Consider the following 25,209-nt stretch of genomic DNA (forward strand, 5'->3'; position numbering starts at 1 on the left):
GAAGGAAAAGAGTCGCTTGACCGAAGCCGCACAAAAAATGTCAAGAGTTCACCCAATTTAAAGGATTCAGTATGTGAGTAACAGAGACATCTACTGGTGAGACTGCAGATGGCAGCAGGCCTTTGAATACCAGAAAGTCCTCCTTCCTGTCACTTCCTCCTCCCATCAGGTTTAAGTGGGCGGAGCATTCTGTTTATTTATTTATTTGCATATTTAGCTTCAGTTAAAAATAAAAAAAGCACATCTCTTCTAATTCTAGGAAAATTGTGTTTATTTCAAAGCGATCATGTACACTTTTACATACATACATACATGCATACTTGTGCATATTGTAACCCTACGTAATGTTGTTGCGTACTGGTCCTTTAAGCCTCCTTCGCTAGCTTCAGCCGCGTTTCCTGAGGCGATGAGTCGTTTTACCAGAGAAAAAAGTCAAAATTTCACCCAATTTAAAGATTCAGTATGTGAGTAACAGTGACATCTAATGGCGAGATTACAGATGGCAGCGGGCCCTCCTCCTCCCATCAGGTTTAAGTGGGCGGAGCATTCTGTTTATTTATTTATTTATTTGCATATTAAGCTTCAGTTAAAAATAAAAAAAGGCACATCTCTTCTAATTCTAGGAAAATTGTGTTTATTTCAAAGCGATCATGTACACTTTTACATACATACATACAAACAGACGTATGGCTCGTGCATATTGTCAGCCTACGGAATGTTGCGTACTGGTCCTTTAAGTCTATACATGTTTGTTTATGTGTCATTAAATAAAAGACAACAGATAATAAAGAAGGTCGAGTCGAAATCACACTTAAAGCTTCGGAACGAGAGAGTTTTAAAGGCTGGAGTCGTGTTTCCTGTGTCGTGACACGAACACTTCAACTGTGACAAACTTTATTCAACAGATCAATCTGAAACCTGAAACATAATATATTTCATTTAAAAAATAAAAAATATAATCTTCATCTGTCGCTCTGGACCAGCATCACCTCCCCGTTCTTCAGGACTCTGACCCGTCTCCTCCTCACCACCCGGCTCCTCCTCGTGTTCCGGGCCAGGTTCTTCACCTCTCCTCTCAGGCTCTGAGGAGCCAGAATCCCGACACCACCTTCCTCCTCCTCCTCCTCCTTCGCCGCCTCCTCCTCCTTCTCCTCACGGTAGCCGTGGTGACGGAGGAAGGGTTCCAGTGTTGCTAGGCGATGAGAGAGCTCAGTGATGCGCCGGTGCAGCAGGGAGACTTCTCTGAACAGGTCGTTGACTGACTCAGACAGAGGGCGCACCCTGCAGGACGAGAGGAGGAACAGCAGGAGGCAGTCAGAGGGGGGGAAAAAGCCTCAAAAACGCACATTTATCAACAACAATAACAACAATATTTCAGATATAAACCCCAACACACAGGCAGATCTTATTGAGGGATGATTTGTAAGAATGTGGCCAAAACAGTTACTACATTGAAATTCAAAATACAGAGGTCTTTTAGGTTTCGTTTTCTGACGCAACTGGCAACCCGGCAGCTGAGACTCTACTGACTGCAATGGTTGGTAGACGGCGGTAGGTGGCGCCACATGCCAAAACATGATTTCAAAACATAAACATGATTTGCAGTCTGCAAAATATTGAAACCCACACATGTAATGTTTCAACTTTTGTCCATTTAAAAAAATTAAAATTTTATATTTCGACTTTTATCAAAAAAAAAAAATGTTTTCAAAAAATGTACAGTTTCAACTTTTGTAAAAAAAAACTTATGTGATTTTTTTTCTTTTTTTTTTCAAAATTTTTATATTTCGTCTGAATCAGGTGTTTTTAGAGCAGGGCAACATCTAAAACATGGAGGATCAGGATTGGGAAAACACTGATAAACTCCCTCTCACCTCTCCTGCAGTCATTCTCACCTGTTCCTCTGCCAGGCCACGCCCACTTCATCACCTCATCACTGTTATATTACCACAGCTGCAGCCATGACACTATTACATAAGCCACGCCCCCCTCTACTTTCACCTGTTACTCACTTTATCTGCCTTGTTGCAGCTGTGGATTCCTCCCTCTGCTGTGGACTGATTCTGAATTCTTGGTAAGAAAAATCTCACATCTGTTTCCTGTTTGTGACGCAATTGTCTCCTCAATATACTCCAAATATTACAGTCTGTGCAGGGGCACGTGTGTCAAACTCGAGGCCCGGGGGCCAGATGTGGCCCAGCGAGTGATTAATTGGTCTTAAAAATCTATGTTAAAATAGGTCTATGCTGCTTTAAGGCAGTGTTTCCCAACCCTGGTCCTCAGGAAAACACTTCCCTGCCATGTTTTATATGTTGCCCTGCTCCAAAAACTCAAATTCATTCTTTCTTTCTTTTCAACTTGTGTCTTTGTTTTCAAAAAAAGTTTCAACTTTTGTTAAAAAAAAATTTTTTTTTTCTGAATTAAGTGTAATGTTTCATCCAAATCAGGTGTTTTTGGAGCAGGGCAACATGTAAAACATGGCAGGGCAGAGTTCCCTGAGGATCAGGGTTGGGAAACACTGCTTGAAGGCGTCAGTAAACTACATTTCCCACAATGCATGGCGATTGCGTTACCCGCAAAGCGACGGCATCCCGCCACTAGATCACAGCGTATCATTATTATATATGCATCATACGATGAGTGAAATTGAATGAGTAATAAATACAGAAAGTTATTCATCAATATGTTACAGAGCAGTTACCTTTAGTTTACATTATATTTGGTTACATTTAGTTACATTTATTCTGTATGATGCTGATGATGGTTGAGTTTGTTCACTGTGTCGCTTTAGCTAGTCGTTACTTTGTTTTGACTTATTTCTGGTCACTTTTTTAACCTCTTTATGTTTATTGGACACACACACACACACACACACACACACACACACACACACACACACACATGGGGAGAACATGATGTAATAAATACTAAAAGGCTCAAACTGGGAAGCGTACCAACAAACTTTTCTATGAAGCAACACAGTTTTTGAATCTTATTAATTTCACTCTGGGGGAAACTTTTTTTTTTTTTTTTTTTTTTTTTTCAAAGCTGGGAACAAATGGAATGGATATAATATTTTTAAAGCTGTTGGAGATAAATAAGTCAGTAATTAGGATATAAACCACATGTTCTGTTCATGTGTCGACACACTGAGTTAGTTTGTGAGCTTTAAAGCGGCTGATTTGTGTGTTTTTCTTGGTTATTTATGGAAAGAGAGCGACTGCACGCTGTCACTCATCTGTGTGTTTACACATGTTATTTTAAACAGACAACGTCAACATGATGAAGTTACCTGGAGTAGTCTGGCAGCAGCGTGCTCGGCTGTGAGTGCAGCAGAGTCTTGATTTCATTAAAGATGCGTTTTCCCCAAGCGTCTAAAACTCTGGTCACGCTGCGCACAGAGGCCACGTTTACGTTGTCCGCTGACAACACAAACAACAACAACAACACACAACAACATCAGGCTTTCATTGACAGAGCAGCATGAATGATTAATACACATTCTTCTTCTTTTATAATTCACTACTTCAATCATTTTGTCACGTCGTGATCCACAAAAACTTTAAAGGAAATCAAAGCGTGCTCAATAATTCACCTCCTTCTCTGTAGTTCCAGTACCCATAATCCAGTTCATTCTCTCTGACGGCAGCTGCCATGGCAACCGCCATCAGCAACATGAAGAGAGGGGGAGGAGTCATGATGAGCAGACGCTAAAAAACACAACAAATGAGGACAAAAAAAAGTTACATTTCGAGATGAACTTTTCTTTAAAGGTGCATTATGTAATAAATCATAAAATCCTCCTAATATGTCACAGAGACTCAGGAATAATGTTCATATAACAAACTGAACTCACCAACAACAACAGTACAGACAAAATATTTGCATTAAAAAACAAATATTTTGCAGACTGCAAATCATGTTTATGTTTTGAAATCACGTTTTGGCATCATGTGGCGCCACCTACCGCCGTCTACCAATCGTTGCAGTCAGTAGAGTCTCAGCTGCCGAGCAACCACGGGTTGCCAGTTACGTCAGAAAACGAAAACCTAAAAGACCTCGGTGTTTTGAATTTGAATTTAGTAACCGTTTTTGGCCACATTCTTACATATGGCGCCTTTAAATGCAGCAGAAGAGAAAATTTAAGTTCATGAGCCACTTTACTGTTTGCCTGTATTTATGGATTTAATAATAATAGTAATAAAAGCTATTATTTAATAATAATAGCGTTATGCTATCTCTTTTTATCATTTTATCTCTTTGTAAACACCTTAAATCAATTAATATTTGTTTTATTTATACTGTTTTGTATGTAAAAGCACTTTGTAAACTGCTGTTTTTCAAGGTGCTATACAAATAAAGCTATAATAATAATAATAAGTATTGATATATGAAGTACCACTATTTATGATCAAATTTTACTTGATTACAAGTAAAAAATAATCAAAGTTAAAGTAAATTACTCGGAGTAAAAGTAGCTTTTATACCAAAGTTGTGGTTCTTTGGGACACAAATCTCACATGAATTGTTTTTAATTAAAGGCAAAACCTTCACAAATAAAGTGCTGACAAAAAATGTATATGTAAACACATAATGTATCAGTCAAAAAGGGTCAAAGGTCACAAATGCTTTAACTTTCTCGCCCTAATTGGCACCTGTCCATCATTTACCGCCAAAGTGTCCAGTGTGTGTGTATTTAATTTTTATTTTTTTTTAAAAACAGCTACACTGATGCTAACAGCTACACTGGACTGAAGGCCTTAACTATGAGCTGCTGTGAGAAAACGAACAACGACGACATCAATCAGTCAAACCAGAGGAAGTTATTAATAACTGTGATTTCCTTTGGTTTAATGATTCCAAAGTCAGAGAGGAGGTGAAAGCAGGAGGTTCAGGAAAGAGAGAGAAAAACAAGAGGGTTTGACTTGTGACACAATAATGATCCTGTGAGTCACTGTTGAGGTTTTAAGATGGTGATTTCAGAGGTTATTCATTTGGAAACTGATCAAACCACCAAATAATAAGCAGAAACAGCTGCTTTCTTATCTGAGTGTCCACTGTTTTTATCTGCTGCGCAGGCTTCTGTTACAACTACATCTACATTTATAACATCTACGTTTATAACTAAATCTACATTCACAACACCTACATTCATAACATCTATGTTTATAACATCTGCATTAATAAAATCTACATTGTATGCACAATGTACCTTATAACATTTTCATTTATAACATCTACGTTTATAAAATCTAAATTTACAGCTGCATTTATAACTAAATCTACATTATAACATCTACATTTATAACATCTACATTTATAACATCTGTATTGATAACTAAATCTAGGTTCATAACATCTACGTTTATAACAACTGCATTTATAAAATCTACATTTACAACATCTACGTTTATAAAATCTACATTTATAACTAAATCTACATTATAACGTTATAGATTTATAACATCTACATTATAACATCTTTATTTATATATCTACGTTTATAGCATCTACATTTAAAACATCTATATTATAACATTTTCATTTATAACATCTGCATTCATAAAATCTACATCTATAACATCTTCATTGATAACATCTACATTTATGACATTTATAACATCTATGTTTGACGTTATAACATCAGCAGGTAAAACTAACATTTATCAAATACTCACAGTGATGATGATGATGATGATGATGAGTCAACTCTCAGATATAGTTTTAGTCAGTTGTTTTTTCCTCGTCTCTCAGTCACTGTTTAAACCTTCTCTTCTCTCTCTCTCTCTCTCTCTCTCTCTCTCTCTCTCTCTCTCTGTCTCTCTCTCTCTCTCTCTCTCTGTCTCTCTCTCTCTGTCTCTCTCTGTCTCTCTCTCTCTCTCTAAATTAATCTGACGACAGAAACTGAACCAGATTAAACATCTGTGAAGATCAGTGTGTTTCACTCACTCCTACGACACGCCCATCATCCCTCTCTCTCTCTATCACACACACACACACACGCACACACGCACACACACACACACACACACACACACACACACACACACACACACACACACACACACACACACACACACACACACACACACACACACACACACACACACACACACAGTAATTCACTCCTCATGTGCAGGAGTGTGTCAGTGGTTGTAATGTTGTGATCTCACTCATTTTGTAGACCATAATACACTAAAGAAGTGTATTATGGTCTGTAGTACTGTGGTACTGTAGTACTGTAGTACTGTAGTACTGTAGTACTGTAGTACTGTAGTACAGACTCTGTGCTGATACTAAATCATGAGTTATGGATGTTTTTCGTCATCTCTGCTTCAGCTTGTACTCGTTTTTGTCTGCAGATAAACTAACACTATACGATATCTGTATGTTTTTATTGATTTAAAAGCTGCATTTGTTCTACAACTTAGATTTTACATAAACAAATGATCAGATGAAGAATAAAAACTTGATTTTTGTCGTCCTGATTTAAGTAAAAGTAAAGTTACTATGGAGGAAGTTTGATGTCAAACTCCCTCTGTTTGACTGTTTGATGTCAATTAATGATGTCATTAATAACTGTGATTTCCTCTGGTTTAATGACTCCAAAAAACTTGATTTTTGTCGTCCTGATTTAAGTAAAAGTAAAGTTACTATAAAGTAAAATACTTAAAGATCTTAAATAACTAATTTAACACACAACACTGCATTTTTAATCACGTTATATAACTCAAGAGAGAAATATTGCTCTTATTTATCAAGTCAATTTTATTTAAAAAGCACATTTAAAAACGACCTCAGTTGAACCAAAGTGCTGCACAGTCATTAAAATACAATATAATGACACACAATATAATAATAAATAAAAACAATAAAAGTCAGAGCTCCATTTAAAAACTAACATTAGAATAAAAAACAAGTAAAAAGGTAATAAATGAAATAAGTGGGAAGCCAAGGATTGTCGCCTAATCTGCAGATAAAAAATAAAATTAAAAAAAAGGAACCAGCAAATCCAGGATGTCATGTGACTGCAGATTAGATTACGCAGTTTTTAAAAGTAGTCGCACTCTGACCCACAGCTTTAAAGAGACGCTTTCATTCAGGAGAAGTGACGTGTGTTATAAATAAACTTATAAATAAACTTATAAATAAACTTATAAATAAACTTATAAATAAACTTATAAATAAACTTACAAATAAACTTATAAATAAACTTCCATCACATCCTTTTGTTTTCATATCAGCTGAAGGATTTAAACAGAAACACAGCAGATGAGGAGTGAATTAGTCTTTATTGACTGGCATCCAGATGTTTTCATTCTGTGAGCTGAGGTCACAGTTGGCCTCTGATCCAGGGTGAAAAAGAAAAGGAGAACAGATGAAGTGAGGAGGTGAAGAAGGAAAACAGACGAGTGAATAAGAACCGACCGTTTGCTCTTCAACATCTGTGAAGGAATCACAGCATCTGACGCAGCTGCTGCACATTAACTACAGGCAGTTTGTCACCTTCACACACACACACACACACACACACACACACGCACGCATGCACCCACACACACACTCTCTCTCAACACCGTCTCACTGTGGACGAGAGCCAACATTACACTTCACTTAACTATGGAGGACGAAACCTGACATATCAATAAATAAATAAATAAATACAGGGATAAATAAATGCACAAATAAATCAATGCACAAATAAATAAATAAATACAGGAATAAATAAATAAATAAATGCACCAATAAATAAATACACACATAAATGCATAAATAAATAAATACACACATAAATGCATAAATAAATAAATAAATACAGGAATAAATAAATGCACAAATAAATAAATACATAAATGAATGCATAAATAAATAAATAAATAAATACAGGAATAAATAAATAAATGCACCAATGAATGCATAAATAAATAAATAAATAAATACACAAATAAATAAATAAATACAGAAATAAATAAATAAATACAGGAATAAATAAATGCACAAATAAATAAATACATAAATAAATGCATAAATAAATAAATGCATAAATAAATAAATACAGGAATAAATAAATAAATGCACCAATAAATTCATAAATAAATACACAAATAAATGCATAAATAAATACACAACTGAATAAATAAATAAATATCGAAATGCATAAATAAATGCTTTATATTTATTTCTACATTTCTGTTCACCTACATTTATTTATTTGTGTGTATTTATTTATTCATTTATTTGTGTATTTATTTATTTATGCATTTATTTATGTATTTATTTATGTATTCATGCATTTATTATAACACACTGTTTTTATAAACTATAACCTTCACTTTCATCAAATTTAAAATGCTTGTAAATGATTTTTTCATTGTGTCATTAAAAAAACCAAAAAAAACAACCTAAAAAACAATACTTTTACTATTTTGAGGAAGTGTCTTTGCCAGAAACAGGAAACTCAACACTTCACTTCATAGAAAAAACTGCTTCAAGTTTAATCCAAAGTGAAAGAGACTCAGAATCAGTGTCTCAAACTCTGTGAAGAACACAATGAACTCCTCATTTCTCTTCACACTCACACGGATATTTGTGTTTTTTCACTTTTCCGTGTGTTTACGAAGACCAGCTCCAGGTGAGAAACTTTCTTCTGACTTCTATTTCACTCGTAACACTGGGTCACAAAAATAAAGAATGTGTAAGTCGTCTGTGTCTTTTCAACTGAATTAGGACCCTGTTGCACTGAATCCATTTTTATTTTTCACATCAGCTTAGGTTTTTATGCTCATTTGATTGTGAAAAATCCACTCTTCTGACTAAATTTAGGTCATTTTTGTGACATTTTACCACATTTAATAGCAAAATAATCATGGTAAGAGCGCTTTATCAAACTTGTGACTAGATTCCTGTTAGGGTTATTCAGCACAGATGTAGAAGAATACGTCAGGATTATTTTTTGCAAGATCTTCCATAGTCGAAGCTCTATAGTTCTTTCACTTGCAAAATCTTCAGAGTATTTGTTTATTGCAAGAAATATAAAAGTAATAACCCTGTGCATCATAAGACAACAAAAAAGAAAGTACAAAAAAATGTAAACAACAAAAAAGAAAGTTGACCTGATTGAGCGAAACCAATGTGATTCAAAAAAAAAATCCTAAATCAGCTAAAAATAACTTGACCAGTGTTATTATAGAGGTGGAACGAGCACTGAAGTAGTAAAAGTACCACTGTTCTACTGGACTACAAATGTACTTAACTTAAAGTAAAAAAAGTAGCTTGTTTAAAATTTACTTTAATAACAAGGTTCAAAAAGGACAAAGTGCTGACAAAATTAAATGTGTCAACACGTACAATGGGTCAAAGGTCACAAATGGTCACAACATGTTTATATCATTCAATGTTTTTAACTGATGGGATTTATTTGAAATTTGAAATGAACCACAAATGTGTAGAAAAAAAGCACTTTCTAAAATACATATTGGGTTAATTATGATGAGCAATTCTTCAGATGCACACAGAATAAAAGCTGCAGCCAGAAAATGGTTAACGTTTTTAACATTAAAGGTGCATTATGTAATAAATCTAATGCTCCTAATATGTCACAGAGACTCAGGAATAATGTTCATATAACAAACTGAACTCACCAACAACAACAGTACAGACAAAATATTTGCACATAAAAAAAAAATATTTTGCAGACTGCAAATCATGTTTATGTTTTGAAATCATGTTTTGGCATGTGGCGCCACCTACCGCCGTCTACCAATCATTGCAGTCAGTAGAGTCTCAGCTGCCGAGCAACCACAGGTTGCCAGTTACGTCAGAAAATGTATTTGAATGTAGTAACCGTTTTTGGCCACATTCTTACAGATGGCGCCTTTAAAGGTGACCTAAACAATGTTGTTGATAAATCCCTCTCTCTTTCCAGGTTTAATCCTGGACAGCACCGTCTTTGTGGCCTTTGCAGGTGAAGACCTCACGATCGGAGCTGTCGTCACAAAGAGAGCGAACCAAAGCGTGGACTTGGTGACGTGCTCCGATCCTTTCACCAAGCAGATATACCACGCTAACGTCCATGCAACACGGGGTCATCTTGTGATGACTCATGTGACGGTGAAGCTGAAAAACCTGACCGTCTCAGGAGAATACGTGTGCCACTACCAAAACATCAGAGTCTTCTGGTTTCTCCGAGTGAGAGGTGATGACCAGGGATTATCATACAAAAAAATCAAAAAATTTAAATTTTAATTGAAATTTTAATTTTTTAAATAAAATTTTAAAAATGTAAAAAAAAAAAAAACATATATTTTTTTAAACATTTTAAATCAAAAAAATACAAATTTAAACAATAAAAAAAAAATTAAAAAATTAAAAAAAAAATTCTAAATTTCAAAAAATTCTAAATTTAAAAAAAAAATCTAAATTTAAAAAAAAAATCTAAATTTAAAAAAAATTCAAATTTCCAAAATTTCAAATTCTGAAAAATTTGAAAAATTTCAAATTTTGAATAATTTCAAATTTTTAAATTTTTAAATGGAACATTTTTAAAATTGAAATTAGAAAAGAGCAACAAATAGAGTGCAAGAAATTAAGATTACAATTAAATAAATTAGTACAAAGGACTAATCATTTTGAAATCAGTTCACTGTAAAGAGAAGTGGTTTCCGTCGTTTGACTCATGCCAGCTTAGATTACACAATCTCCTCTCGTGGCCTAGTCCCAAATTAACTTTTGAGAAGTGAATGTCAGATTAACAAGCTTTTGTTGTCCATGTGATCTTTACATGTGGTTATGTTTACTGATAGTTTTTTTTACTATTCATCATGTACTTTGGCAAAAACGTACATTTCCTCATTAGGTTTATAATCTGGTTGCAATTACGTGTCATGCAAAAAGTATTTTGATGTTGGAAAACAGCGTAATATAAGTTCATGTCTATAGCCATTTTCCGAGTATTTACACTGTCATGAGCTAAAGTATCCAAAGAAAAACATCAACAAGTGTGTTTCATATTAATATACATCTATATATTCATATGTATATGTATATGTTTTGTAGATCGTGGCTACAGGGAACCCAGAAGGCTGGACAACAGAGGATTAATCCCAGTGGCCGTCATCACGGTCGTGCTGCTGCTTTTCAGCGTGGCTGGGTCGGTGTATGTGTTCAGAGGAAATTGGGTAAGATGGAGGACGTTGAGAAATGGCACGTTGTACTTTTGTGTTGACTTTGGGGGTTTCTTTTCATGTTGAGATCACAATTTTAAAGACAGGTCTATTTATCATTGTGTTATTTTGCACAAAACTTATTTGAAAAGGATAAAGGTCCAGTGTGTAAGAGTAAATGTACAAGTCCTCTGTTTGTTACAGTCTGCACTCTCACCATTAGATGTCACTAAGTCTCACATACTTTCTGAAGATTTTACTACCTTTTCATGATTGTATATTATGTAATTATTGGTTATATCACCAAATTATTTCTAATTCAAGCATCAGATAACTTGCTCCATATTAGACTCGGCAAGTACAGGAAGTGCACACAATTTAAAAATTTTAAATGTTACTTTAAAATTTAAACATTTAAAAATTTAAATTGAAAAATTTAAAAATTACAATTTTTTTTTTTTAATTATAAAAAACATTTTTTATTTAAAAATACAATTTAAACATTTAAAAAATGTAAATTAAATTTGGAAAATTAAAACATTTTGAAATTGAAAAAAAAAAAAAAAAGAAAAATTGAAAAATTGAAAAAAATAATAATTCAAAAAATTGAACATTTGAAAAATCAAACATTTTTTAAAATTGAAAAATTTGAAAAATTAAAAAAATTGAAAATTTGAAAAATTGAAAAATTGAAAATTTGAAAAATGGAACATTTTAAAAAATTATATTAAAAAAGAGCAACAAATAGTGTAAGAAATTAAGATTAAAAAGAAATAAAATAGTTCAAAGTTCTTGTTTAAAACAAGAATGACTTATCAATATGATCATTAATAAGACCCAGTTATAAAAGAACATTCAATAAAAGAACCCTGTGTAACTTTCTCTGGACGCTGTAGAAAAACAAGCATGGTAAAAGTGGATTTTTACTCTTTAATAATTAGCACACAAACCTAAAGACGGAGCTAATGCAAGGTGAATCGATCGCAAGAAGTTAAATAATCTTTTTTGTGTCATAATACTTTAATTTTATGTATCAAAGTGTCTTCTTTTTTTTTTTTTAGAAAGAGCAGATTACTAAATGTGGCAAAACTAGCGGGAAACAAACCCAGAACAGAGAAGAAAGGACGAGCAGAGCGACAGAAGGAGACTCTGAGGTCGTCAAAGCTCCATCTGGATCTTTCTATTGTGTAAGCACACGTTTGTATTTATCAGTGTACATTTTACACACACTTTTTTCTTTACCGTCTTCTTTGCGTTTTTATTTAAATATCCTCTCAGAGTCTACAAGCTCGGCCCAGGTCCATTTATGATGTGCTGGAACACTCGGCTGCCGACAAGGAGCAAGACCAGAGAAAGACTGAACCACCAAATATGGTCAGTGCTGCTCTGTGGATGTGTGTGGAAGTGGAAAAACCACACGTGCAGTTGATTAACTGTCGTCTACTTCCTCCTCCACAGGTCCAGCAAACTGCTCAAAGCAAGGGTGAAGACGTATTTGAGTCGGTCTACGAGAACTTTTGAATCATAGATGAATAAATAAATAAACTTACTTCACCACAGTTGGACAATTATATCACTTTCAGAGATCATGGACTCCCCACAGTGTTTCTAATAAATCTTTAAAATAACATATTGCACACAGGATTTCCTCTCAAGATATGATTGTAACACATTATAGTCATCATGTTATAAGAAAATGCATTTTCTCAAGTCAGTGTATTGAGTATTTACTGTTGCAAAGGTAAATTGATGTATGTACCAGTGTATATATAATTGTTAAATGCAGGTGTAAAATGTTTGTTTTGTACACAGGAATTAAAGAGTTAAGTAAAACAAACAAACAGATATTTACTTAATTGTGACACCAATGTGTGAAGGATTCTAACCATTTAAGTGTGTTACCTTAAAATACATATACATATATATATATATATGTATATATATATTCTGATAATTATATTCTATAATATTTATTTTATTTTTATTTATTTTAGTCGAATGGCTCAGTACAGTATGTTGTATTATGTATTATTCTCTTTCTACACATAAGCCCCGCCCGTTTTCTCTGGATGACCAATGAAATCGTGATGTCTCCATTCCACGAGCCAATAGCAGCGTTGCTGTCATCTGTACTTCCTGGTTGTGTTTGTTTTCTGCTGCTCCATCCACCATGGCTGCTGAGGGAGACTTTCTGGCGAGATACCGTGCCGTGTCCAATAAACTGAAAAAGTAAGGCGTCTCGTTGCACTCGTACATCTTTATTCTGAGATGTTAGAGTATCAGGAGCTGGCGTAAGGATTGACTGACATCGATGCTAACGACGCAGCTGGCGCTAATGAGCGAAGCTAGCTGTCAGCTCCTCACCAAAAATGGAAGGAATAGTCGCGCGTGTGTGTCTAATATTACGCTTTTGCGTGTCGTGTAATCTGTAATTTAAAGATATCACCATCAGCTGTTAAGTATTTGGTCGTTGAGTTAACGGAGGTAACGCGAGTTAATGGCTAATTCATGTGCTAATGTAGCTAAACATGGTTAGCGCTAGCTAGCTAACAAAACATACAGCCTCTCATTTCTCTCCTGATCAGCTATAGTCGATCGATATGTCAGTTTTGTATCACCAATGCCGATATTTAGGCATTAAAACAGCCAATAGGTGATATATAATTCACTGAACAACGTTTTTGGTCTGCATTTTGTTCTTTTAGCTATTTTTTAACAATATTGCATAACCTAATATTCACACAATCGCCTATTGACTATTGTTTTGGTTTAAGGTAAATGCTGAGACTGTGTCACCTGATGGTAACGAGTGATCTGATTGCATACTATATCCTGGGTTCTGAAACTGTGGTGTGTGTAACCACCAGTGGTACGTCTGCTTCCTCTGGTGGTACTTCTTTCATAGAATAACAGAAAAACTGACAGGTTTCTATTTGTTTTGTGCAGACGTTTTCTGCGAAAGCCCAACGTAGCAGAGGCAAGTGAGCAGTTTGGTAAGTAAATCCTTTTTTTTTTTTACTTTACCACGATGATAATAACTCATGTGTAAGACAATAATGGCAAATGTCCTCATCGATCATGTGCTTTTTGAATTGTTCTCACAGGTCAGTTAGCCAAGGAGCTAAAGCAGCAGGACTGTCTGCAGTATGCAGCCTTTTGTAACCTTGCCATGGCTCGGTGAGTAGCTTACATAGAAATTCCACAATCACGTACTGTATGCGCTATTCACACCCTTGGCTAATCGCACACAAAGTGTATTTTCATGGAACAGAATGACAATACAGTACAAAATACAGAACATATCAACGTTTCCTGTAAAGGCCAATAAAACTTAATCTAATCTAGTAAAGTTCAAGTATTTATGTGGTCGGGGCAAGGTCCTTTTAGCTTTTATAAATAATCTTTAGGCTATAGCATACCATATGATATTTTGCAGCTCTGTAGCCGCATTCCAGAATATTGTGGAAGATATCTCCAGAAAAGTTTAAGCCAAAACAACAACTTATTGGTGCTACAGTTTATGTTTTAAGATACTCAGCACATGCAGATTATTGTTTTTTTTGATAATAAAGTTTAAACATTTAAAAAAATTAAAATTGATTTTGAAAAATTTTAAAATGTGAAAAATTTCAAAATGTGAAAAAAATCAAAATTTGAAAAATGTCTAAATTTGAAAAATTTCTAAATTTGAAAAAATAAAAAAATTAAAAAATGGAATATTTAAAAAATTTAAATTAAAAAAGAGCAACAAATGGAGTGCAAGAAATTAAGATTAACATTAAATAAAATGGATTAAATGGAATAGTATAAAGCCCTATTGTATACTTTTGGCCATTCAGTGTGAATGATAAATCTGTTTTTGAAAGTAAGTAAGTTTGTGTAAAAATATTCACGTCTCAAGGGTTGAAATGCATTAACGCTTACCTAAAATCAATGAAACAATAAGTTAATGTCAATGTTATGTTTAGATAAAGATGCACACCAACGTAGTGATCAGTCCTCTCTAGTTATTCTTGTCCCGCAGAATAAACCAGCACATGGTGACAGGTGTTTCTCATTGGCGCAGAGATATAGCCCCATATCATTCACGGTGCCGACGTGTTCACATCTGTTGTTTCGGAATGTCTCTCGACCGCAGGTGTGAGCAGACTCTGTTTAACGCTCCCGGAGAAGCCTTGGCGTTGACCGACGCCGCCCGCCTCTTCCTCTCGTCTGAGAAGGAGAACAGGGCTCTGCAGGCCCCGGGCTTCGATGAGCACCTTCAGGCTGCACTTAACTGCTACAGCTTTGCAATTAAGGTAAACCAGGATTTGCGTTTTTGTGGTGTGATGATTTACTGTTTTTGCTCTAAAAATATCGGCGTGCACAGACAGTAGACATTCCTTTATTTTGACCACGAGAGACAGGAGCATAACCCTCGTGCACAAATGTCTTACAGGTGTTCATTGAGATGAATCAGCCTGTGATGGCAGCCAGTCTGTGTCTAGAACTTGGAAATGCTCTCAAGGTAAAACCTTTAACCCTTTAACCCCAGACCCTAAAGCTGAATGATTTCTATTATTACATTTGACTTACATTAACCTCCTCTTCCGTCTTCATTAGGAGATGAACAGACCCGGAGAGGCCATAGTTCATTATCAGAGGGCTGCAGAGTTACAGACGCAGACTCCCATCGAAGCTCTGCTGTCAATGGGCGAAATAGCCACGTGTAAAATTCTTACCCGTGAGTCGTAATTGTGTTATTTTTGCGTGTACAGTATGTGGGTAATATAAAGCTGACCTGATTTTCTGTCTCCTCTGTGTTTCTGTAGGCGACTACGACGGCGCTCTGTCGATGTTCACAGAGATGCAGCTGATGTGTCAGGAGCGAGGGCTGCAGCTGCCGGGCACCAGCACGCTTGTTGGTGAGGCTGTGTGTTTACGCACACACACCGACTGACTGTACCTCTGTTTTAAAATAATCTGATATGAAGACGACACATTACTGAATCCCTAGGTTAACGCATGACGCGTTTCCATGACGTCTGACCGGAGAAAAACACATGTGAGAAAAACACCAGTTAGCTCCGTTAGCTGCATTAGCTCCTTTAGCGCCTCTGTTTGTCGAACTGGAGCGGTCTGTTTATTAAAGGAAAAGAGCAGCGCTACAAATAACCAGCGTACCTGTGTTACGTATGTGTGCCTCTGTTTTTAAAGTTTAGCGTTACTTTAGAGACTAATTTTAACGTCACAAGCGTTTTTGTAAACGTTGACGCCGTTAACCGCCACTATCGCGTTAGCGTGCCCAGCGCTAGTTAAAACGCATGAGAAAAGACCTCATGATCAGCGTCTTCATCCCTTTAGTATTTTCCTTTATTTAACGGACTATAAACCTGTTTAACTATATTCCTGAATGTTTATATTCCGCCTTTTTTCCCCCAAAATTACAATTTTAAAGGTGCATTTCTAGACATTGTGGCAAAATGTGAGATCTCCAGAGTGCTGCTGCTGATGCTGCTGGAGGTAATTATCACAATTATCCCTTTTTATTAGGAAATTTCACCCATTCACAAATGGATTTACAGTTGTTAACATCAAAATTGTACAAATCCATTCACTTTTAAGAATGTGTAAAGAAAAAAAGAAAAAACAAACATACAGTTTAACTTTTTATATCAGAAAACCATGTTTTAAAAGCTACAACGTTTCACAATGTGTGAAAAAAAAAAGTGTTTTGAGCAGTTGTGATTAAATAATTAATTAAATAATTATATAATATAATTAAAGTCATATTTCAGTGTGTAACACCACACTGTAACACATGAGAGGTTGAATTTTTCACATTAAAAGAAGAAAAAGAAAAACATCTGCACATCAACATTTGATTATCTGCTCCACAGCTGCAACAGGGATGTTTTTTTTTTTTTTAACTATTTAACCTTGGCTGTTTTTCCCCGCTGTGCAGCCTCCTCCTCAAAAGTTGTTGCCAGAGCATGCACAGACCCTGGAAAAGTATGCATGGGAGTCCTTTGACCCTCACAGCCAAGGTGAATGAGCCTCTATAGTTAAAAAAAATGAGTTGCACGCATTTACTCTTTTGAATCTAGGACACGAGATTGTTGCCTGAAGTGTAAACGTGGATCTTTTCCTCCCCTTCAGTGACCTTCCTGCCCGAGAATGTGTTCCTGCTCCTGCAGTCGGTCGTGGTGAGTTTCAGGATTTCCTGGTTCTTCCTGTTTCGCACAGGAAAGACGATCGCGGTCATCACGGCCTTCGCATCACACACTGACAATAAGGGGGAATATAGGCACTCGATATTTGGTGAATTAGTTAGAGCGTAAACACTGACTCGACTCGCCAAGGTCGTCTGAATCTGCAGTTATGCTTTTCTGCGTGTGGAGTTTGAGCAGCAAATGTGTTTTGCAGATGGCGTGTCAGGAGAAAGACACCGAGTCGCTCAAGTCTCTTCAGACCGAGCTGTGGTGAGCGTTCAAAAATGTTTATTTCCACCCTGTGATGAGGGTCGATCAGCTAATTTTTCCATATTGATGTATTTAAATGTTTTTTTTTCACCCTCTTCAGGCCACTTCTGACAGCTGAGCAAAACCACCTTCTCCACCTGGTGGTTCAGGAGCGCATCACACCGTCTGGCCAAGGCATTTAGTTCAGTCCAGCTTTTATTCACTTCCTCTGGGAACAATACCTCAGATAATGGAACATTCCTCTTTTGTGACCGGGTCTGTTTTAAGGCCTGCAGAACTTCACTCAAGACAAATGCACACAACACAGACACGTGCACATATTTAGAAAAGAGGAAAAACTCTCGTCGTGTCATAAATCTGAGTGAAAGCTATAAAACCAGACTGATTCGTATGTAACGGAGACTTTGTGTGGTTCACACCAGTGGAACAGAAGACACGCCCCCACACCCGAGTCGAGTTATTTGTTTTATTAATAAATGATATGGCTTTATTCCAATGTAATTACAAACAAAACCTTCTATCGTCTAGATCTGTAAGATTGGTGAAACGCAGCACCATTGTCCTCCATCCCTGGTTCACTTTTATGTTCACTTGTACACTTTTCCATGTACTTTTCATAGGATAGCAGCCAACTACAGACATTTAAAATCAAACACTGTTACAAAAATATAATGGTTACCATGTACATAGATTTAAAAAACAAAAACAAGGATACACTATACTTCAGTTGTAAAATAATGATACATGATTAAAACTACTGTACTGTGAATTTAAGGCTTGTTTTTTTTCCTAATTGTTCAAGTTCTGCACGAGGAATGCGGTGATGTTGCCAACACACTGAACCTTCTCAGATACTGTGTGTGTGTGTGTGTGTGTGTGTGTTTTTCTCTCTTCATTCCTGGACTCCTGGAAACCTGCAGTAGTAGCCGTTAGCCTCTCGCTATGTGTTTAAACACAACAATGTAGTACTTTGATCTCACAGTAAAGTCTCCACTGCTTGATCTCAGCAGTAGTTTGACATTTTGGGGAATATATATAGTGTGTATATATAATACAAGCCTTTTTGTTGTTACGTCAGTACAGTAATGGTTGATTTAGCTTCGGACACTTAAAAATGTGAATTGAATGACTTATCCAGGCAAAAACACATAGGTTTTATGTTTGAGTTTCAGAGGTTTGTCCATAGATTGTCACGTTTAGACTGAGCCAAGTTTCTTGTTTCACTGTTTTCAGTCAAGCTAGGCTAAGCTTTTGCGTGTGACTTCATACACTCTTAGAAATAAAGGTTCCAAAAGGGTTCTTCTACCAGGGCTGAGGTTCTACCTGGAACCGTTTGTTTTTCAAGGGTTCTTGGTAACAGTCATGGTTCCAGTAAGAACCATTTTCATCCAGAGAACCCTTTAAAACCCCCTTTTTCTGAATAAAGGGTTTTTAAAGGGTTCTTGGTGGAACCCTCCAAAAGGGTTCTCCTGTGATGACAAGAAGAAGAACCTTATGTGGTTCTCCTGTACTTAATACAGATCGTGTTGAGCATAATATTGATTGTCCACATGTCAAACTAAAGGGCGTGGACTGAGTTCTTCAAAACGACATCAAACTTCCTTTTTAAAAACAAAACAAAACAAATAGAAATAACTCATTTACTGAAAAACAAACAAACAAACAAAAAAACATCACAAAACAATCTATTTGTACCCCAAACTGCCCCGACTCTAGCTCACCTTCTCAATTTAGTCGAATAAAGGAACAAAAAGTGTTCACATCAAGTTCAGGCCTTCATGCGAGTTCTGTTTGCATTCGTGAAATCACAGAATGCATATCACTGATTTTTAAAAAAAATAGACTTTGTAGGGCTGCAACAATTAATTGTCTATTTTTTAAGTATTAAAACAAGCTTTTTCTTTGCTTCATATAACAAACATTAGACTTTTGAGGGAAAAATAATCCTCATTTTGAAGTTTTGGGGGAAACGCCGATCTATCGGCAAATTCTTCTAAATTATGAAAACAAAGACGAGTTGCAGCCCTAAAATGATTCTGAATCAAATCCCACTCCTCTTCTCCTCTCTCTCTCACTCACTCACTCGCTCACTCGCTCTTCTTCCGCAGGATGAGGTAGGTCACGGCGAGGATGAAGGTGAAGACGAAGGAAATCCAGGCCAGGACGTAGGAGTGTCCGTACGCGCCCGCCGCGTCGCCGGCGTGAAGCTGCGCCGTGTAGACGGACGCCGCGATCATTATACACAAGCCTGCAGGAGGAGGAGAGGACGGCAATTATCAGGTAATTACTTTTCCTTTTTATAAGACGATTGACTGCGATCACGATAGAATGAGTTTTCACCTCACGATTTTGAACCTTTAACAGCTTAATACGTGTCAAAACACCCTTGTACGCATTTATGTGATAATAGCAGCACCGGTAACAATCGCTCATTAATCCATTGTACTTAATGTACGAAATGTGATAGTGTTCAGTCAGAGGCGCAGGCAACCGCTTGGGGCCCCGAGCCGATAGGGGGCCCCCGACACTTTGGAGCCTGAGGGCTGTTTTTACCTCCCCGTCCCCCCTTAAATAACAATGGGTTATTTGGAAGGACATCTCAGTAGGAAACCTCCCTAAAGGGGCCCCACCTCACTTTAACCTGTGTGAAGTTATCGTTCTGCAAGTTGGAAAATGAAGAGGATTATTTACAGTGTAATGCATATCTTTTTTATTCAGTTTATATATGTTTTTTACAGTTATTTACAGTATTTTATTGTTGTATATATTTATATTGTTTTATAATGTGGGTTCTTTACAGTGTAATGTTTTTTTTTACTAAGTTTATATAGTTTTTTAAAGGCTATTTACAGTATTTTATTGTTCTTTACATTTATATTTTCACATACTTTTTAATTACAAGGTTTTTCCATGTTATTTCATTCATTTTGAAAAAAAAATATTTTGAACTATTTTGAACTTTTGATAATTTTTTTTGAACACTGGTAGGAAGGAAGGGCCCCCTGGGAATTTTTGCTTCGGGCCCCTACAGACTCTAGAATCGCCTCTGTATCTTCAGTATCCACTTTTTACCAAAACCACCTTTAATTTTAATGATAAGATTTGGACAAACAAGGAACTCGTTTATTAGCACGTTGTGTCAACTTAGTGCGAGTGGGAAAATACTCCATCGGCAGATTTTTAAAAATGAAAATTTTATAAAAAATTCACTAAACATTGTCTCTAAACTTTTACACGATTTTTCAAACTTTCTTCCCGATTAAAACGACACATAACTCGCCCAAAAACAGAGGAAACGCGACGTTCTGCAGATGAACACGGATAGTTTTCACGTCGAGTGTAAATGAATGAGCCTAAATTTGACCCCAGTTTGGTCACGTTCAGGTGCAGATCCAGACTTTAAAAAAACCCTCCTGCTGTTGTAAATGTGTTATTTTGCGTCTTCACAGACACGAGCTGATGAAGGAGTATTTATTATAGGTTTACTTACAGGCGATGAGCTGCAAAATGCCCGTGAAGGTGAACCTCTGGCCTTTGGGCAGAGTGAAAAGCTGCGCCACGAACACAAACAAGGCCAGGATGGCAAAGATGCAGGCCAGCACTGAGGTGGCCTGCACTGCCTGGAGATAGTCTGTGGCAGAAACACAACAACAACAACAACAAAGAGTCAGTGAAAGGACAAGATGTTTCTTCTGTAAACAGAAGATAATAACAAAACGTGACGGCGTATAACGGTGTATATTTACCCTCGGGGTAGTTCTCCAGGTTCGTGTAGTGCCACACCGACTTGGTCAACTCCCACCTGCCCCACAGATCGGTCGACACCGTATCGGTGACCCACCAGGCCTGAAGATATCACAGATATCACAGATATAACAGATATCAGCATGCACATGCACAAAGAAGTACATTGAGGCATTTGTTTCATGAGGAAAAAAAAACTTACATTATCAATGGTGGCCACCAACAGCAGGATGATGGTCGTAACGTGCAGAACGATGATTCCAGCCAGCACCAGCATCGTGGCCTTCTGTAAACCGATAACAGGGGAATTGAGTGACTTAATTAATATATAATATTTATATAAAAGTCAAATCTTTGTATTACACAAGTGTATTTTGACCTTAAAGGTGCCATATAAAAGAGTGTGGCCAAAAACGGTTACTACATTTATATTCAAAATACGGAGGTTTCGTTTTAGGTTTCGTTTTCTGACCTAACTGGCAACCCGTGGTTGCTCGGCAGCTGAGACTCTACTGACTGCAATGATCGGTAGACAGCGGTAGGTGGCGCCAACATGATTTCAAAACATAAACATGATTTGAAGTCTGCAAAATATTGTTTTTTAAATGCAAATATTTTGTCTGTACTGTTGTTGTTGGTGAGTTCAGTTTGTTATATGAACATTATTCCTGAGTCTCTGTGACATATTAGGAGGATTTTAAGGTCAGTTGATTTAGATTTATTACATAATGCACCTTTAAAGTCATTTAAAGTCACGCGCTGAAAAGCAGCTGAAATGTCCTCACGAGGTGAAAAACCTGATACGTTTAAATCACCACGGCCTAATAAACGTGCACACACTAATGCATGTTTGCACAGCTGTTCTTTGAAAGCAGAGCTGGCTCCAGGTTGCCTAGGGCGCCATCTACTGGAGGGGGAACTGACTGCAGGACAACCACTTACTACCACTACTACTACCCTAGAACACTATTATCGCTCAAATTCAAAACACCATCACTAACGCCGGGTGATTTTTACCCGAGATAATAAATACACCCAATAAAAAGTACTTGTACATCAAAATATATCAAAACATGACAAATTTGAGTAGGGTTCTTTTATTTTAAACTGTGTCATGTCTAACCCTCACCAACAACAACAGTACAGACAAAATATTTGCATTAAAAAAAATATTTTGCAGACTGCAAATCATGTTTATGTTTTGGCGTCATGTGGCGCCACCTACCGCCATCTACCAATCATTGCAGTCAATAGAGTCTCAGCTGCCGAGCAACCACGGGTTGCCAGTTACGTCAGAAAACGAAACCTAAAAGACCTCGGTATTTTGAATTTGAATGTAGTAACTGTTTTTGGCCACATTCTTACATATGGCACCTTTAACAAATAAAACAAAAACTAATAAAAATAATAATAACAGTTAAGGCAGTAAAAAAGAAAAAAGAGGGGAGTGTGTGAAAGGGGCACCAAATCCCTCAAAATGCATAGAGCAGGCCCTGCTTGTAAAGACACTACATTTACTACCATTACTCAACCTAACGTTAATTCATACCTCTAACCCCATGAGGTCAAATAACATCAAAAATGTCGTAAATAGGTAATAATAAATAAAACAAAATAAAATAAAACTGCACACACACACACACACTCGCGCACACATCTGTCCCAAATAATCACTGTCTCACAGAAAGAGAGGGGGGGGGGTGTCGCATGCAAGTCCACACTCGTCCCAGCAGTCTCGAGGACACATATTTGAATAACGCACATAAGTTCCCCATTAGTCCTCACTAAGCCCCCCCCCCCCCTTAACTCTTTTAACTCGTGTTTTATTCTGTAATTGTTGCAGAGCTCGCGCGCGCATGAATCTTCACGCAGGAATGTCCACGGACTTTTTTTTTTTTTTTTGGGACTGTTTCCGTCGACAAGAAAGGCGCATTTGTTTGGACACAATTTTGGACATTCCGTCACTCACACACACACACACACACACACACACACACACACACACACACACACACACAGAGAGGAGGCCCCGCGGGCACGATATAAAGTCAACATCTTTGAAAAGAGCGCGAGACTACGACGACGGACGGAAAATACCGACACACACACACACACACACACACACACACACACACACACACACACACACACACACACACACACACACACACACTGTTGTGACTTATATGTAAACATACGTGAAAACACTCTTTTTTTTCCTGTGCGTAAAACCAAAGTTTGGAGTCGTGCGTCATTTTTACGACTTCTCGTGCGCTCCGTCTTCAAAGCGCCGCAGAAAACCCTAAAACAGCGCCTTCTTTCTTTCTTTAAAAAAAAAAAGGCTCAGCATTTTCAAAAAAGAACAACATCGTGCGTCACACACACACACAGAGTCGCAGAATCGTGCGTAAAAATCCAACTTTACATCCAATATACATGGAAAACAGAGCGTAAAGAAAAAAAAAGGACGTTACCTGAGAGCGCTTTTATCGCACGACCCGGGAGTTATTTGGGAATGTGAAAGAGCGTAGACCCACCCAGCTTTGAGTTCACAGCACACACACACACACACACACACACACACACACACACACACACACACACACACACACACACACACACACACACACACACACACACACACACACACACACACACACTGTTTTCCCTATCTTTCCCCTCACCAAGCTCCACCCATCAAGTTTGAAATGTTTTCCCCCCTCGGTGAAAAAGTCAGGACGAACCAAAGCAAAGCAAACGGCTCTCAGTGAGTTCACACACTGTAAAACTTAAAACATGTTCACACACTCGTTTTTAAACGCATCAGCGCTGAAGATGCAGCTTTTAAATGTTGGATACATCACACATGTACACATGTAAATAAAAACAAAAGTGTCTTAGTGTATAAAACACACACAAACACATAATTCACTGGTACTTCCTGTCTTATAAACACACACAAAACACTTCATTGTGCTCGTGAAATGACTTCTGATGTGGGACAGTGAGTCCTCATCGTGTCCTCAGGGACAGACACTGGAGACATTGTCTCTGATTATAAGATTCTAATCTATTTCAAACCAAATCACTTTTTTTATTATCTTTATCGCCCAATCTCACAATCACAAATCACACAGTTTGTTATTCATTTCAAAACAAACACTTTTATTTTGAAATTGAGTGAAATATCATCATAAATATTACATTTGTTATCAGGTTTTTTTTAATGAATTCATTTTTGCTTCGTAAATATGTTTATATTGTGAACTATTTATCTTTCCATATCAAGGCAAACACTTTTATTTTGAAATACAGTCAAATATCATCATAAATACTATAATATTTGTTATCAGTTTTACTCATACTGACAAATTATAATGAATTATTTCTGCATGTATTTTTATTAATACATTCATTTTTGAATTGTAAATATGTTTATATTGTGAACTATTTATCTCTCCATTTCAAAACAAACACTTTTATTTTGAAAAGTCAAATATATCATAAATATTATATGTGTTATCAGTTTTACTCATACTGACAAATTATAATGAGTTATGTATGAGTCTGTATGTTTTTTTTACTAATACATTCATTTTTGCATCGTAAATATGTTTATTTTGTGAACTGTTTATCTTTCCATATCAAACACTTTTATTTTGAAATTACAGTAAGTTAAATATCATCATAAATATTATAATATTTGTTATCAGTCTTAGTCATACTGACAAATTAGTTATTTCTGTATGTTTTTTTATTAATACATTCATTTTGCATCGTAAATATGTTTATATTGTGATCTATTTATCTTTCCATATCAAAACAAACACTTTTATTTTGAA

General features: G+C 36.4%; 3 protein-coding genes across 5 annotated transcripts; 1 reads left to right on the top strand and 2 right to left on the bottom strand.

The window, feature by feature from the left end:
- Positions 1 to 650: 650 nt before the first annotated feature.
- On the bottom strand, positions 651 to 5,772 carry LOC310943811 (uncharacterized protein). The gene is made up of 4 exons (XM_083909478.1): positions 5,679 to 5,772; positions 3,596 to 3,710; positions 3,293 to 3,422; positions 651 to 1,281 (listed from the first exon to the last, which is right to left on the bottom strand). Exons 2-4 carry the CDS (start codon positions 3,696 to 3,698, stop codon positions 963 to 965), a joined length of 552 nt encoding a protein of 183 aa, XP_083765604.1. The 5' UTR covers positions 3,699 to 3,710; positions 5,679 to 5,772; the 3' UTR covers positions 651 to 962.
- A 7,528-nt stretch (positions 5,773 to 13,300) lies between these two features.
- Positions 13,301 to 18,332, top strand: f8a (coagulation factor VIII associated). Of its 3 annotated transcripts, none has more exons than XM_083909473.1 (13): positions 13,307 to 13,391; positions 13,937 to 14,031; positions 14,109 to 14,155; positions 14,267 to 14,339; positions 15,301 to 15,460; positions 15,601 to 15,669; positions 15,765 to 15,885; positions 15,974 to 16,066; positions 16,600 to 16,664; positions 17,107 to 17,188; positions 17,301 to 17,347; positions 17,568 to 17,623; positions 17,724 to 18,332. In XM_083909473.1, exons 4-13 carry the CDS (start codon positions 14,332 to 14,334, stop codon positions 17,803 to 17,805), a joined length of 783 nt encoding a protein of 260 aa, XP_083765599.1. In that variant the 5' UTR covers positions 13,307 to 13,391; positions 13,937 to 14,031; positions 14,109 to 14,155; positions 14,267 to 14,331; the 3' UTR covers positions 17,806 to 18,332. The 3 variants fall into 3 exon arrangements, with proteins under 3 accessions (XP_083765598.1, XP_083765599.1, XP_083765600.1); XM_083909474.1 differs by lacking the exon at positions 13,307 to 13,391 and adding an exon at positions 13,535 to 13,646; XM_083909472.1 differs by lacking the exon at positions 13,937 to 14,031 and having other exon boundaries at positions 13,301 to 13,391.
- LOC310943814 (epithelial membrane protein 1) lies at positions 17,875 to 23,905 on the bottom strand. Its single transcript, XM_083909481.1, has 5 exons — positions 23,842 to 23,905; positions 21,570 to 21,653; positions 21,370 to 21,469; positions 21,114 to 21,254; positions 17,875 to 19,871 (listed from the first exon to the last, which is right to left on the bottom strand). The coding sequence occupies exons 2-5, from the start codon at positions 21,642 to 21,644 to the stop codon at positions 19,711 to 19,713; spliced, it is 477 nt and encodes a 158-aa protein (XP_083765607.1). The 5' UTR covers positions 21,645 to 21,653; positions 23,842 to 23,905; the 3' UTR covers positions 17,875 to 19,710.
- Positions 23,906 to 25,209: the final 1,304 nt, after the last annotated feature.

This window comes from Microchirus variegatus (assembly GCF_963457635.1).
Source record: "Microchirus variegatus genome assembly, chromosome: 23".
In the NCBI taxonomy this organism is placed as follows: Eukaryota; Metazoa; Chordata; class Actinopteri; order Pleuronectiformes; family Soleidae; genus Microchirus; species Microchirus variegatus.